Here is a 13,248-nt window from a genome sequence, read left to right as displayed (position 1 = left end):
ATAAACAAAGGACTCACAAGGAAAATTGTGCAAAGAACATGTTCCCTTTAGGCTTTTCCTATTCAAAATAGGAATATTCAAAATGGCTCTCTGAAAATAGCATAAACATTGTTGGCTTTTTTTTTTTTTTGTACTGGAGAATCAAACCCAGGGCTTTGTGCATGCCAGGCAAAAGCTCTACAACTGAGTTACATCACTGCTCCTAATGTATACTTTCTTTAGCAAGTGAAATACCACCCTGTTACTCTCTCTCTTACCCTGTTTTACCTTTTTTTTTTGCACAACACTTCATACTACTTGATATTTTAAAAATTTATAATATTAGCTGTCTCTCCCAACTCCATGAGGACAGAGATTTCAGATGTTTTATTTTTAATTTTATTTTTAGTTGTAGATGGACACAATACCTTTATTTTATTTATTTTTATGTGGTGTTAAGGATCAAACCCAGTGCCATCACATGTGCTAGGCAAGCACTTCACCACTGAAACCAAACCCAGCCCTCAAATGTTTTCTTTATAGATTAGTCCCAGTAACTAGAACTCTATCTGGCATGCAGTGGGTTCTCAAAAATATTTGTAAAATTAATAAAAGTCTTGAAAAGACCCCTATATTAGAATTGTTAAATTCTAAAAATTTGGCATATCTGAATAAATTCACAGATTTTGTGGCATAAATCCCAGTGTGGACCAAGTCAGAAGACAGGATCAGAAGCTTGTGTGAGAAGATGGAATGATTGCAAAAACAAAGATGATGTTATCAGATGATTGAAGGAATCAACTAAATGCATCTATCCTTTCATGTCTGATATCTGATTAAAGTGACTTCAAATTCACTTGAGATTAGTGGGATTCACACTAGCTTTTTATCTTTTTTTTTTTTTTTTTTTTTTTGAGGTGCTGGAGATTGAACCCAGGGCCTTGTGCATGTGAGAGGCAAGCACTCTACTAACTGAGCTATGTCTCCAGCCTAGCTTTCTATCTTGATAAAACTTTTAAAAATTAGTAAAGTTATTTTATTTTTCTCCTCCATAAACTACTGCTTGCAAGATCAAGAGTCTTTCCTTTCTATTTTGGGATTTGCCTGAAGTCACAAGGTAGTCTTGGCAAATCACTCTGCTCTATCTCTCAGTTTACTGAGGTGGCTTGGGAATTTCAACTGTCAGCCAAACAGGAAGAGGACTCTTTTACCTAACTCCAAAAGGCCTAAGTCATATGGATGTGGTGAAGTTTAGTGGTAGATATAAATCACTGCAAATGGATTTCCCACAGGGTGCTGGCGTGGGGAAAAAAACATGTCACTCAACTTCCTCTTCATGAAAAGACAGAATATTACAATACAGCTGAGCAAATTTTTCGGTTTGCATAACATTTTCTATTGAAGATACCCCTTTTGTATTCTTACTACAGACACCCCAAACCTCAAGTGTAAGCAAAGGAATATTATTGATTTGACTCTTGCAAAGTTACACTGTTTAAATAAAAAAAGTGTTAGTGTTCATAAACATGTATAAACCACAAAGGTCTTTTCTTTTTCAAAGATGGGTAAAAAGAATCATTTCTACCCTGATATTCTCATTTGTGACCCCTATATGGTCCTGAATTCTGGTGTACAGCTAGTATTCCCTCCCTAAATTGTTGTATGCTTTAGTGCTTATAATCCGCACCCCCACCATAATGCCTCCTGACAGAATTATTCGTTCTGTACTCACACAAATGGAAATAGAAGAAATGAAAAGCCCTGGGGATGCAGCCATGCAGGTCTCAAACTGAGCCCATGCTAAACATAACCTGAACCTCTCTGCCTTTCTTCACTTGGCTGAGTTCCTCTCTTGGCTCAGGGTTAGTGATCTCGCATGGCATAGGAGACTTAGGACCCAGGGGGCGCCTTTCAGCTGAAAAACACCTCGCTGCAGCAAGCTAGCAGAGAAGCTCCCGGTTCTAAAGAGAGGCTGTTTACCAGAAGAGCATAACAAGGGCAGGTCTGACTAAAAGGCTGAGACTGGGAGGCGCAGCCGCTGCCAAGGGACCCCAGTTGGACACTGGTAGTTCAATCACCTGCAGAGCGGAGGAGGCGAGGATGCTGTTCGTCTGGATACAAACATTCCTTCTCAGCAACATGCTCCTAGCAGAAGCCCATGGAACTGGAGGTGAGATTACCATCTTTCCTTTCTGCAGCAACTTAATGAAATGGAATGGGTAAACTCCCCATTTCCCAATCATGATCAGAATGGCAGGAAACAAAGCTTTTAGCTGTTTTCTGTTGTCCAATGAAAGCTTTTTTTTTTCTTTTTTTTTCTTCCCCTTTCCTTTTCTTTCCAGGGACTTGCAGCTCCATCTTTACCATTAAGAACAAAGACAAGTGGCCACTTTCTCTTTCCCTTTCCTTACTCAGGAGTGGATGGAGTCTGGAAGTTTATATCCCCTACTCCTTCAGTCCTGTTCTTTTTAAGCCCTTTGCATGATGTGTCCAGCACACTGGCCCTTCTTCCCTAACTTCCTTCTGTGGCTCTCCAGCTGAGAGGAGTGGGAGTTTGGAGTCATGTCCAGGCAGCGATGAGGCAGATTCCCATCGTTTGAAGCGCTCCTGAATCTTTTGCCTGATTGAATCAAGGTTTTTGCAAAATTCTCTTGGGAGGGAGTGTTGCCTCTTTGAACTGGCAGAAGGTGGCCGTATCCGTGGAGGAAGGAACACCAGAGTTTATGTAACGTGGACACTTCAACACAGGGATGACTTTTAGGTCTGACAGACAACTGACCCAAAACTCCTGCCATCTCCTCAAAGACACACTAAGCCAGGCCTCCTCCCCCCACGACAAAGGGGCCACAAGTTCAAAAGTAACAACCCCTTGCTCTGCAGGGCTTTCCGCTTACCAAAATCAAAACAAACATACAAACAAATAAAAAACTGACAGAAGACAGGCACCGACTATGTGCTTTATATGAGTGCGCTCTCCCTTCATTTGGGGCCTCACTACAACCCTTCAAGGCCATTGGCGTTTTCCACGCCAGAAGAGGAAGATACAGCAGGGCTCACGAGGGCACCGCCGGGGTGGGCCTTGGCTCCCCTGCCCACCACGCCCAGGGCCTTCTTTCCGTGGGCCGCTCCTCTCAGAGTCTGGGGGCTTCCTCTTCCTCACAGGCTGTTTCTGGGACAGCGGCCACCTGTACCGGGAGGACCAGACCTCGCCTGCACCGGGCCTCCGCTGTCTCAATTGGCTGGACGCGCAGGGCCGCCTGAAGTCAGCCCCCGACTTGGGTGAGTGTCCGCCCTGGGTGTGTGTGGTGGGGCGGGTCTGGCGGGCGGTGGCCGCGATCCTGGCTCCAGTCCATGGCGCCTTCTCTACCCTTTCAGGATCCGGCAACCACAACTACTGCCGGAACCCGGACAGGGATCCGCGGGGACCCTGGTGCTACGTAAGCGGCGAGGCCGGCGCCCCTGAGAAGCGGCCTTGCGAGGATGTGCGGTGCCCAGGTACCCACGCTTAAACCCTAGACTCTGGAATCCCAGCGCACCCGGCTGAAGCAGAGCTGTGGTTACACCCGCTGCGCACGTGCGTCCGCACGACGTCGGCCTCTCCCGCTCCGCCCCCGCGCGGTCTTGATTGGTCAGGGCTGTCTCCAGGCCTCGGGGCTCAAAGCCCATTGGCCGTCGCCACCGCTCTGAGTGAGCTCATCCTCTGCGAGCGCTTGTAAACAACCGTGGGAGGCTAGCCCGCTCCTTCTGCGCGCTGCGATGGGTGGCTCTTGGTGTTCCCCTGCTAGCATTTGTTTACTGTGGAGAGTATGCTGTGTGCTGGCCATACTGCTCACATTCTCCCTGAGAAGAAGCTGTTTATTTGAGGGCTATGAGCCACAGAGAAGTTAGCGACGCAATGGCAGGGTTCAGATTTGAATTAGTTTCTTTACCTTCTTTCTTTTTTTCTTTTTTGGTACTGAGGATTGAACGCAGGGATGCTCTACTACTGAACTACATTTCCAGCCCATTTTATTTCCAGATAGGGTCTTGCCAAGGACCTTGCCAAGTTGCTGAGGCTGACCTTGAATTTGCCATCTTCTTGGCTCAACCTCCCGAGTTGCTGGGATTACAGGCGTGTTCTGCCACACCCGGCTTGAATCCCAGTTTCTTAGACTCCAGGAAAGTAGTCTTGTTACTACAGAGGCAGCAAGAGTTCTCTAGAATTAATGGGATAACCAAAGTAAAGCATGCTCATAAGTATGAACTGTTTGGAGGAGTAATGGATTACCTCTTGGAGTGGAAGATAGGGGAATCCTGGAGAGGATGGCAGCTGAGCTGGGTCTTGGAGATAGAAAAGATCTGAAGAGATGAAGTCAAGGGAGGCAGGAGGGAGGCCCTTCCCTGCAGCCTTCTCCTCACATTTGCCTTGCATCAGACATAACATCCTAGCCATGGTCAGACCCTCTCAGGCCTGATCTTGTCCCTGGGGCAGATAGGGTTTGATTTCAGCATGGGGGAGCATCCTAGGTCGGTAGCCAGTAGCCTTTCCCCAACACTTGTCCAGATTCACTGTGGAATTCACTCAGGGCAGTCTCTGATGAGAGCTATTTCCCACCTCACTTCCAGAGACCACTTCCCAGGCACCCCCAGATTCCACTACAGAACCAGAGACATCTGAAGCGCCAGGTGAAGATGAGATGCAGGTGTTCCCTCCTGCCAATGCCCTGCCTGCTCGGAGTGAGGCAGCAGCTGTGCAGCCAGTGATTGGGATCAGCCAGCGGGTGCGGATGAACTCGAAGGAGAAGAAGGACCTGGGAACTCTGGGTATGGTGTCCCCATCCAGCTGCCATTGTTTGAATTCATTGAGATGCCATTTGCTGATTTTCTGATGTGTGGCTAATAGGACCTTGTGTTCTGTCCTTGGCAGGCTATGTGCTGGGTATTACCATGATGGTGATCATCATCGCCATTGGAGCTGGCATCATCTTGGGCTACACCTACAAGAGGTCAGTAGCTTCTCTTTGAAGTTCTCTTGCGAAGAGAGGGGTGGAAGGGACACCAAGTCAAATCAAACTTTGTGGCTTTTTTGCCCAAAAGGAATTAAGGTGTTGAATGAAGGAAAACCAGTTCAAGATGTAGAGATGTGGTTCTAGTCTTTACCAAGTGATCTTGACACACCGTTTCCTTTGATGCCTTTACTCCTCACCCCAAAGCATTGTGAAATAGAGGTTCTTGTTTGCCATTTTACAGATTAGGAAGTCTTTGTCAGAGAGGTGAAATGTCACACTGTCTGGGAGTGGCAGGACCTGGCTTCAAATCCTGCTCTTTTGATAGCAGATTCCCTGTTTTCTAATCCAAACACCTGGCTTAGCACTGAGAGGCACTGCAGAAATCAGGCTAGACACTTAATACAGGGACCTGGAACCTGAATTCTTTTTGTAAATTATAAAATTCTGCTACTAGAAAGAGTTCCAAGCCACTGTTTTTGCAGATTTTTAGAAATTTTTAAATTCCTTTAATCTTAATGGAGTATCTCCTTTAGGATAGGAAGAAAAAAGTGAGTTGGAGAAGCGTCTGCTACTTCTCACAACGTATGAGATATTAAAAGGGGCTGCCTGGAAGCCTATGCTAGGGCATCAGGAAGAGGAATGCTTATTTTGAAAGTCTCCAGAGATGATGTGAAAGACTCTCAAAATCAGTGGTGCCTGATGATAAGAGTCCTGGTCATTTTTACAGCACTGACTGACTCTGGAAAATTATTTGCTGTTCTTGGGAAAAATCAGGGGATTTAACTTCCAGCCTCGAGGGTCTGTGATATTTCCAGAGGGTCTGAGGAGTCTTCCTGGAAGTGACACAGTGGTCCATCCACATTTTCTAGTGGTGAGAGCCATGTCTGAGCCACTAGCCCCAGTGAATTCACTCAGCACTATATAAACCTTGGTTGTCCTTAGAGGTGTTATAGTCAACCGCATCATTTTACAGATGAAAAGGGGAAGTGTTGGGTAATAATCACAGCAGTAGCAAACATTTACCATCTGCTTGACTGTTTCAGACACTTTGTATGCTTTAACGTACTTCTGATAGTCACTCTTATGAGGTAAATGCTGTTATTATCTCCAGTTCACAGATGAGAAACTAAGACAAGAGAAAATAGGTACTTGCCTGAGGTTTCACACCTAGCATTTGATGGAGAGAAGTCCTGCCCTTTTCACTAATAGCTATCTGTGTGAGCTGGTGTAGGTGGCACATGCCTATGATCCCAGTGACTCGAGAGGCTGAGGCAGGATTGCAAGTTCAAAGTCAGCCACAGCAACTTAGCAAGGTTCTAAGCAACTTAGTGAGACCCTGTCTCAAAAAATGAAAAAGGGCCAGGAATGTGATTAAGTGCCTCTGGGTTCAATCCCTGATACTAAAAATAAATAAATAAATAAATACACATATACATATATGTAAAATAAGAAATTAAAAAGATGGGATGTAGCTAGGAGTAAAGTACTCCTAGATTTAATTCCCAGTGCCACCAAAAAAGAAAAAAGTTTCCTGTGTGACCGGGCAGTTGCTTCTGTTTTCTACTCCAGAGCCCTGCTGTGGATGCTAAGGCATATGACTGCTTATTTTAGTGAATGGCACGTAGTAAATGGTCAGTAAATAATAACTGTTTTTCTTTTCTATAAAATGTGGGTACTGGACTGGTATTCTCCAAGTCCTGTTCCTTCTCTGATTTTCTGTGATTCAGGAAGCAGAGGTCCAGAGAGGGGAAGTATTGACCTGAGGGGGCATCCTGATTTCCAGATTGAGATTGTAGTCCATAGTGGGATGGTTGACTTGGCAGGTCCAGGGACACCTGCTTGTTCATTTCAGAGAGTTAGAGAAAATGATATAGTGACCCTGCCCATACAATTCATGGTCAGACCTAAATCATGTTGGCCGAATTTAGCTCTTGAAATATTTCCTTCTTCCTTAGCTACTGGATAGCATTTCTCTCTCTTCCAATCTGTGACAATTTCCAGGCCTTTAGGTGCTTAAACTTACTAAACGTTCTTAATTTCAGGCTCAGTTCTGGTGTTCAATGAAGATATAAGCTCTTCCCCCAACCCCGCTAGATTTGCTCTTTTAGGCTGTCATAGGACTGCCCTGTGGCTTAGAATTTACTTTTTTATAAACTCAGGGAAAGGTACCAAGTCACCAGATTTCTTGTCACTAACCACCAGACCACTCCTTTCCTTAGCAAACATGCTCTGAGAACAGATTGTACAACAGGAAACCACACTGGGCTAGAAACAAGCTCTCAGCTTTCATTTCTTCCCAAGTGAGAGATGGTAAGAGCTGTAGGTTGAGTGTTGGTGCAGGTGACCTCCAAACCTTGATGTCCTGTCTGTTAAATAGGGATACATCCTTCCTCTGCACTCACGATTAAGTATTACGTGTACGTAGTAGGTTACCAATCAGATAATAATCACAATGGCAGGCAAAATTTATTTCCTGCTCTTCTCCCCTGCTTTGTTGTGTGCGCACGCGCTGGGGATCAAATCCATGGCTTCACACAAGCTAGGCAGACATTCTACCACTGAGCTATAACCCTAAATCTGTTTCATACTTTTTTTTCCCTTTTTTTTTTTTTTTTTTGAGGGGAATTGAACCCAGAGGAACTGTACCTCTGAGCTACATATTTTGAGACAGACTTAGGGCCTTGCTAAGTTGCTGAAGCTGGTCTCAAACTTGTGATTCTCCTGCCTTAGCCTCCCAAATTGCTGGGGTTGCAGATGTGCACCACTGTGCCTGGCTGTTTCATGCTTTCTTAATAATGGAGGCCCTGCTGTATATTCTTCACTGATATCTTGCCTAAGCCTCAAAACCACCTTAGAATCACTGTTACCCTGTTTAAAGCGAAAAGTTGAGACCTAGAAGAGTTAAGTATCATGTGTCAGCTATATAACCATTAAGATATGTCTAAAGATTATCAGTATTTCCAAAAAGTCCATCAAAGCCTAGTAGCTTCGTGTAAATTTGTTTTGAATTGCAAAGGGTAGTAGGCAAAGGAGAAACTTTCCAGAAAACAGCTGGGTTTAGAAGGCAAAAGAAAGAAGATCTAGTTCTGAAAGTGCTACCAGTTCTGGATGTGATATTAAACAAGTTATTTACCATCTCTAGGCCTCCATTTACTAATCTGTAAAATAGGGTAAGGAATTAGATATAATGATCCTCTCTGCTCTAATGTTTCCTAAAATGACAATATAATCTGATGGTGGCTATAGGCAGTGCTGGGTTCAGATCCTAGTTGTGTTATTTACTTGAATGGATGATTTAACCTTTCTGCTTCTGCCTTCACATCCTTGAAACAGAGATCATAATAGATACCACATGATTGTTGTGGGATGGAATTAGACAGTATGGTTTGGGGGTCCAGTTGGTGTTCATAACCTGTAGAGCTACCTTGGGAAACCCACCCTGAGCTGCAGGGTGGCACAGCGCTGCCTCTGACTGGGAAATAAATAGCAATAGTTTAGAGCAATAATTGAAGAAACCTACTTTGCCTAAAGGAGGTCTGTGGTGCTTCCATAATCCTGAGAGAGGAAGTCAGAGGCAGGCAGCAGCTTCATCCACACCTGCTCTCTTTGGACAGCCCAACTAGCTATCAGTCCTGGAGCAGTCAGTAATTACTGCAAGTCTTGAAATCTGCCAAAGGCCATGAAACCTGGCTAATGGGATGGAGCTTTCCCTTAGCTGGAAAGGGTGGGCAGACACCAGGCTTCCTCGAATGGGAAGAAGGGCTGCAGGTGGGGGTTGATGGGAGCTCAGCCTGGCTGAGTCTTTGTCTAGATAGTCTAGTCCAGGAGGGTCAGATGGCCAGTCTGCTATTGGGTAGTACCCTGTCCCTGCTCCAAGTGTAGTGTCTGTACTAGTTCCAAAGGGAGCTCTTATTTTCTGATAAAAAGGGGAGGGAAAAACAGTAAGCCAACACCACTCCACCCCCTTGGGAGAGGAGCTGAGTCAGTGAATAAGCCTTTTGTTCTTTCTTGGCTGCCAGACAACAGCCTGCCTGTCCCCATCCCTACCAAATGAGAGGGGGCTGGGCTGTCTGATGGTTAGTGCGGCAGGCCTGATGGCATCTCTCTGGTCTCTCAGGGGAGCTGGAGGCAGCCACTTCATCACCAGAACTCATAAGCAGTATTTATAGCAGGTATGTGGGGTTGAGTGTGCTTCTAGTCTTCTAAATGTATGAGATTAATCCAGTGTAGTCCCAGCATCTGCTTCCTTTATCCTTGGTTGATCTTCCAGTTCAGCTCTGTCTCATTAACACAAATTGATTTTTTTTTTGGTCCCCTGAAGGTTTGTGTATGATATAGCCTGACAGTTATCAGCAGCTCAGCAGGTCACAGCCATATGCTTGGTAAAGGAGGGAGCTAAGAAAGCAGGGCTCTCTGGGGTCAGACTCCAAAGCCTCAGTTTCTAAATCTAGAAAATGGGGTTATTATCTTACAAGGTTGGAAATTAAAAGATGGTACATATATGAAGTGTGTGGCATCCAGTATGTACACAGGTAGCTCTTCTCATCCTGAATGATCAAAAGATCATTTCTTGGTACCTTGTTAGGTACTTGGGAAGTTACTAGTTTCTGGCTTTCCCTCTTCCTCCAGCCTCTTAGATTTTGAAATTTAGGCCTTGGCAAAAGATACTTGCATACTCCATTTAGTTTATTGTTGTTTTTTGTTTGCGTGTGCTTTCTGATACCTGGGGATTGAACCCAGGGGTGCTCTATCACTGAGCTACATCCTCAGCCCTTGTTTTTTATTTTGAGACAGGTCACATTAAACTGGGTCACTGGGCACCATAAGAATTCAAAGATATGTAAAAACTCTGGGATGTCTGATGATCATTCTCATTTCCCCTTGACCTGAGTAGCTCTCAGAGTCCTTTTTGTCCCCTGCATGGGTTGGGAATGGTCCACTGTCAGCCTGTGCTCACACTTTCCAGGACTTTTAAGACAAGAAGGCTATCTCCTAGTAGGATGGTCAGATCCATTTTCTAGACAACTTTAAGGATTAGGGCTGAAACTGGGATAGTTCTCTCTCTCTTGGAGCCCTGGGCTCAAAGAACAAAACAGTATCTTGCTTTTAAAACTCTTCCCTCTATATTATTTCCACTGGACCGCCTGCCAGTTTTTGAGGTTAATACTGTTATTTACTCCCCATTTTACAGATGGGGAAGCAGAGATCCAGAGGTTCAGGAGCTTCTTGGTGAGTTTAAAGGCAGTAGGGTAGAATGAAAATCTAGACTGTTAGACCTAGGTTAGCATTAGTTCTGGCTCAACCAATGATTTTTTTTGTGACCAGGGTGAACGATTACTCCTGTTTGGACCTTGGAGATGCTGTCTAATTAATCTAAGCCATGCAGTAGGCATAGTCTGATCACTTCCTTCTTTTCTTGCCAGGGGGAAGGACTTGAAAGAGCAGCATGAGCAGAAAGTGTGTGAGAGGGAGATGCAGCGAATCACTCTGCCTTTGTCTGCCTTCACCAACCCCACCTGTGAGATTGTGGATGAGAAGACTGTCGTGGTCCACAGCAGCCAGACTCCTGTTAATCTGCCAGAAGGCAGCACACCCCTCATGGGCCAGGCTGGCACCCCTGGGGCCTGAGCTCCTCTAGTGGGCAGGAGCCCATGCAGACACTGGTGCAGGACCGCCCATCCTCCTACAGCTGGGAGGATCTACATTTTGTGTTGTGGTTAAAACCCTAAACCCACTTTTTTTTTTTTTTTTTTTTTTTTTTTTTGTGAATCCTCATGACAGAAGGAGGTAGGGCTGAGGGCGAGGCTGAGTAGAGCCCTCTCAGTGCTCATTCTCCATCCCTTGGAGGAAGGTTTCGCCTGTGGATGGGGACAGTGGCCCGGCTCCCAGAGTGGTGCTGCTGACAAGGGCTTCCACATATTGTCTGTGCCCCTAGAACTGGACTGGTGATAGGGAGCTTCCCCATGCTCCTCTGTGCTTTAACTGTATAAGACAGCCTCAGCCTCTGCCTTTCCATTTGTTTTTCATGAGCTTGAATGGCATAAACTGTTACTCATAGTTCAGGCCAAGGAGGTCAAAAGGAGGCATTGAAAAAATATATTTAGTTTTTTAAATATTTGGGTGGAACTCCCTACTGACCTCTGAGAACCGGAAGTGAGTTTGTACAAAAGTCAAAACTTTGGGCTGAGAACAGGATCTTGACTGGAGGTTGTTGGGTGTGCTCCAGATTGTTGGCAGTGATGTGCCTTGACAACCATGGGCCAGGTCTGGGCCCAGGGACTCTTCCTGTTTCATAAGGAAAGGAAGGGAAGAATTGCACTAAACATTCCACTTAAGAAGAGGGTAAAGAATGATCTGCTCTTGCCTCCACCAGAGGCAGAGGTGGATCTGGGGGGCTCCAGACCATCTTTCTTCTAGGGTGAATAGTGACCTGTCTTCATTTGTGCAGGCAGGAGAGCAGCTAGCTAACTTGTGAGAATTATATACTGTGGGCTCTGGTGAGCTGCTTTTGACTAAGCTCAGAGGCAAGGTAAAAGAGCACTTTAGGGCTTGCCCCTGTAGTGCGCTCTGGTTTGCAGGTGACCTGTGGTCTCCAGGCCAGCACCTTCCTGTGGGGCAGGGGGTAGTTAGGGTCACGAACCCTAACTTGTAAAACAATCATAGAACTATTGGGAAGGTCTTTAGGAGTCTCCAAGTCTTTGGACATGGGCCCAGAAGGAAAGTGACTTGCTCAAGGCCACTCTATGGCCAATAGAGCTGAAATTCCTGAGTACATATTTGTCCATTGCACTGTGCTTGCTACTCAGCAGGCCCTCCAAACCCTGATGTCACACTTGGAGGTCCTGGCAATGCTCCGTAGCCAGAGCTTCCTTCTACTGCCCCATATGGAGAGGTAGGTGAATGGGGCCCATTTCCTTCAGCAGATTGCTCCCTGGAGCCATTTGCTGAGGGGACCTAGACCTCAGGGGGGCGGTCCCTTGGTATTAATGATGGAGAGGAGAACATTACTGGTTTCTACTTTTCTATAAAAGGATTTCTCTGTATACGTGTTTTATATACCTCATTCTGACACCTGTGTACAAAGTACAGGAAATTGCTGTGCATTTGACTTATATAAAAACAAAACTCCATGTTGCCAAGCTTTTGTGGGGTGTGTAGGTTACTTTGTTAACAACTGTGTGTGAACACTGCCTTTCTTTTCATTCACTCTAGCCTGTGAGTGAAAGGCAGCAACAGTTAAATGGTTGGAAACTGCACCTTCTGCATCCTGTCATCACCACCAGGAATCTTTCAAGTTGAAGCTATGGGAAGGATGGATGTGTGGGTGTCTCAAGAAGGGAGTTGGTTACTACAAATCCCCCCTCTTCAATGATCTCTTTGAAGTGAACTAAAATGAACATCCATACTGCCCTTGTCAGGGACTAGAGACAAGGTGGGTGGGTGGGTGATGCTGTGACAACAAAAGGAGGGATGGGTGTTGTTGAGGAGGATCAGTCTTTGGGCTGCCTGGAGCCTTTGGATGAAGAAGCTGCCTGTGGGTGAATCCTAGGGTTCTAGATTAAAAGCTCCCAGCAGGAATGTTTCTTGGACTCCTGGCAGGGGATTTCAGCAATAGGTTTTCAGGATCTAGGTATACCCAAGGGTATCCTCTGTCCATGCCCAGATACTGTTCCCTAGTTCTGTCAGAAATAGTCACCATGGATCATCGGTTTTTTTCAGGAAACATATTTTGCCCTTATGTTGGATTCCTCAAGCTAAGGAAGTACAAAGGAGAATTACCTTTGTATCTCAGGTTTATGGATTTATGTTATACCCATAAACCAGGTAGTATGATCTTGCCTAGATGCATAAAATAGGTATTCTCCCCTCAAGCATTTCCTACACACAGGGTGGGATCAATGCATGTATTTCTCCCCATTACTAAGGTGGCACATAGCCCTGTGGAAAGAAAATCAGGATATCCAGGCTGTAGAAGTATTTGTATATTAAGAGGTGGGAGTAGAGGGCTCCTGAGGACTTGTCTGGCAGGTGGGAGCCAGCACAATAGATTGTGGGGCCAAGATGAGGTCATAGCCCTAATTCCCAGAAGGGGCTGCCTCAGGTGAAATGTTCATGTTCTGTGGAACAGGTTGGAGTTTGCCTAAGGAGATGGGAACTAGATTTAGGAGTGTGAAAATTCCCTGCTACAGCGAGTCATATGGCCTGGGAGGGAAGGTGGCCAGCAGATGTTTCACACTCACCTCTCCGAGTCAGGCCTCAAGTCACTTTTTCACACTCAGTA

The 13,248-nt window shown here is 45.5% G+C and overlaps 1 protein-coding gene across 1 annotated transcript; it reads left to right on the top strand.

The window, feature by feature from the left end:
• The first annotated feature begins 1,911 nt into the window (after positions 1 to 1,911).
• PIK3IP1 (phosphoinositide-3-kinase interacting protein 1) lies at positions 1,912 to 12,223 on the top strand. Its single transcript, XM_079149746.1, has 6 exons — positions 1,912 to 2,149; positions 3,142 to 3,258; positions 3,355 to 3,474; positions 4,585 to 4,782; positions 4,886 to 4,964; positions 10,391 to 12,223. The coding sequence occupies exons 1-6, from the start codon at positions 2,080 to 2,082 to the stop codon at positions 10,593 to 10,595; spliced, it is 789 nt and encodes a 262-aa protein (XP_079005872.1). The 5' UTR covers positions 1,912 to 2,079; the 3' UTR covers positions 10,596 to 12,223.
• Positions 12,224 to 13,248: the final 1,025 nt, after the last annotated feature.

This window comes from Sciurus vulgaris (genome assembly GCF_902686455.1).
Source record: "Sciurus vulgaris genome assembly, chromosome: 8".
Classification (NCBI taxonomy): Eukaryota; Metazoa; Chordata; class Mammalia; order Rodentia; family Sciuridae; genus Sciurus; species Sciurus vulgaris.
Note: the sequence above shows the minus strand (reverse complement) of the source record. Positions and strands in the feature narration are given on the sequence as shown.

Excerpts from the sequence above, each read along its gene's own strand:
- PIK3IP1 (XM_079149746.1), top strand. The coding sequence starts at position 2,080 with ATGCTGTTCGTCTGGATACAAACATTCCTTCTCAGCAACATGCTCCTA. Across the intron at positions 2,150-3,141 it reads AGAAGCCCATGGAACTGGAG|GCTGTTTCTGGGACAGCGGC; the intron begins GTGAGATTACCA and ends TCTTCCTCACAG. Across the intron at positions 3,259-3,354 it reads GAAGTCAGCCCCCGACTTGG|GATCCGGCAACCACAACTAC; the intron begins GTGAGTGTCCGC and ends CTACCCTTTCAG.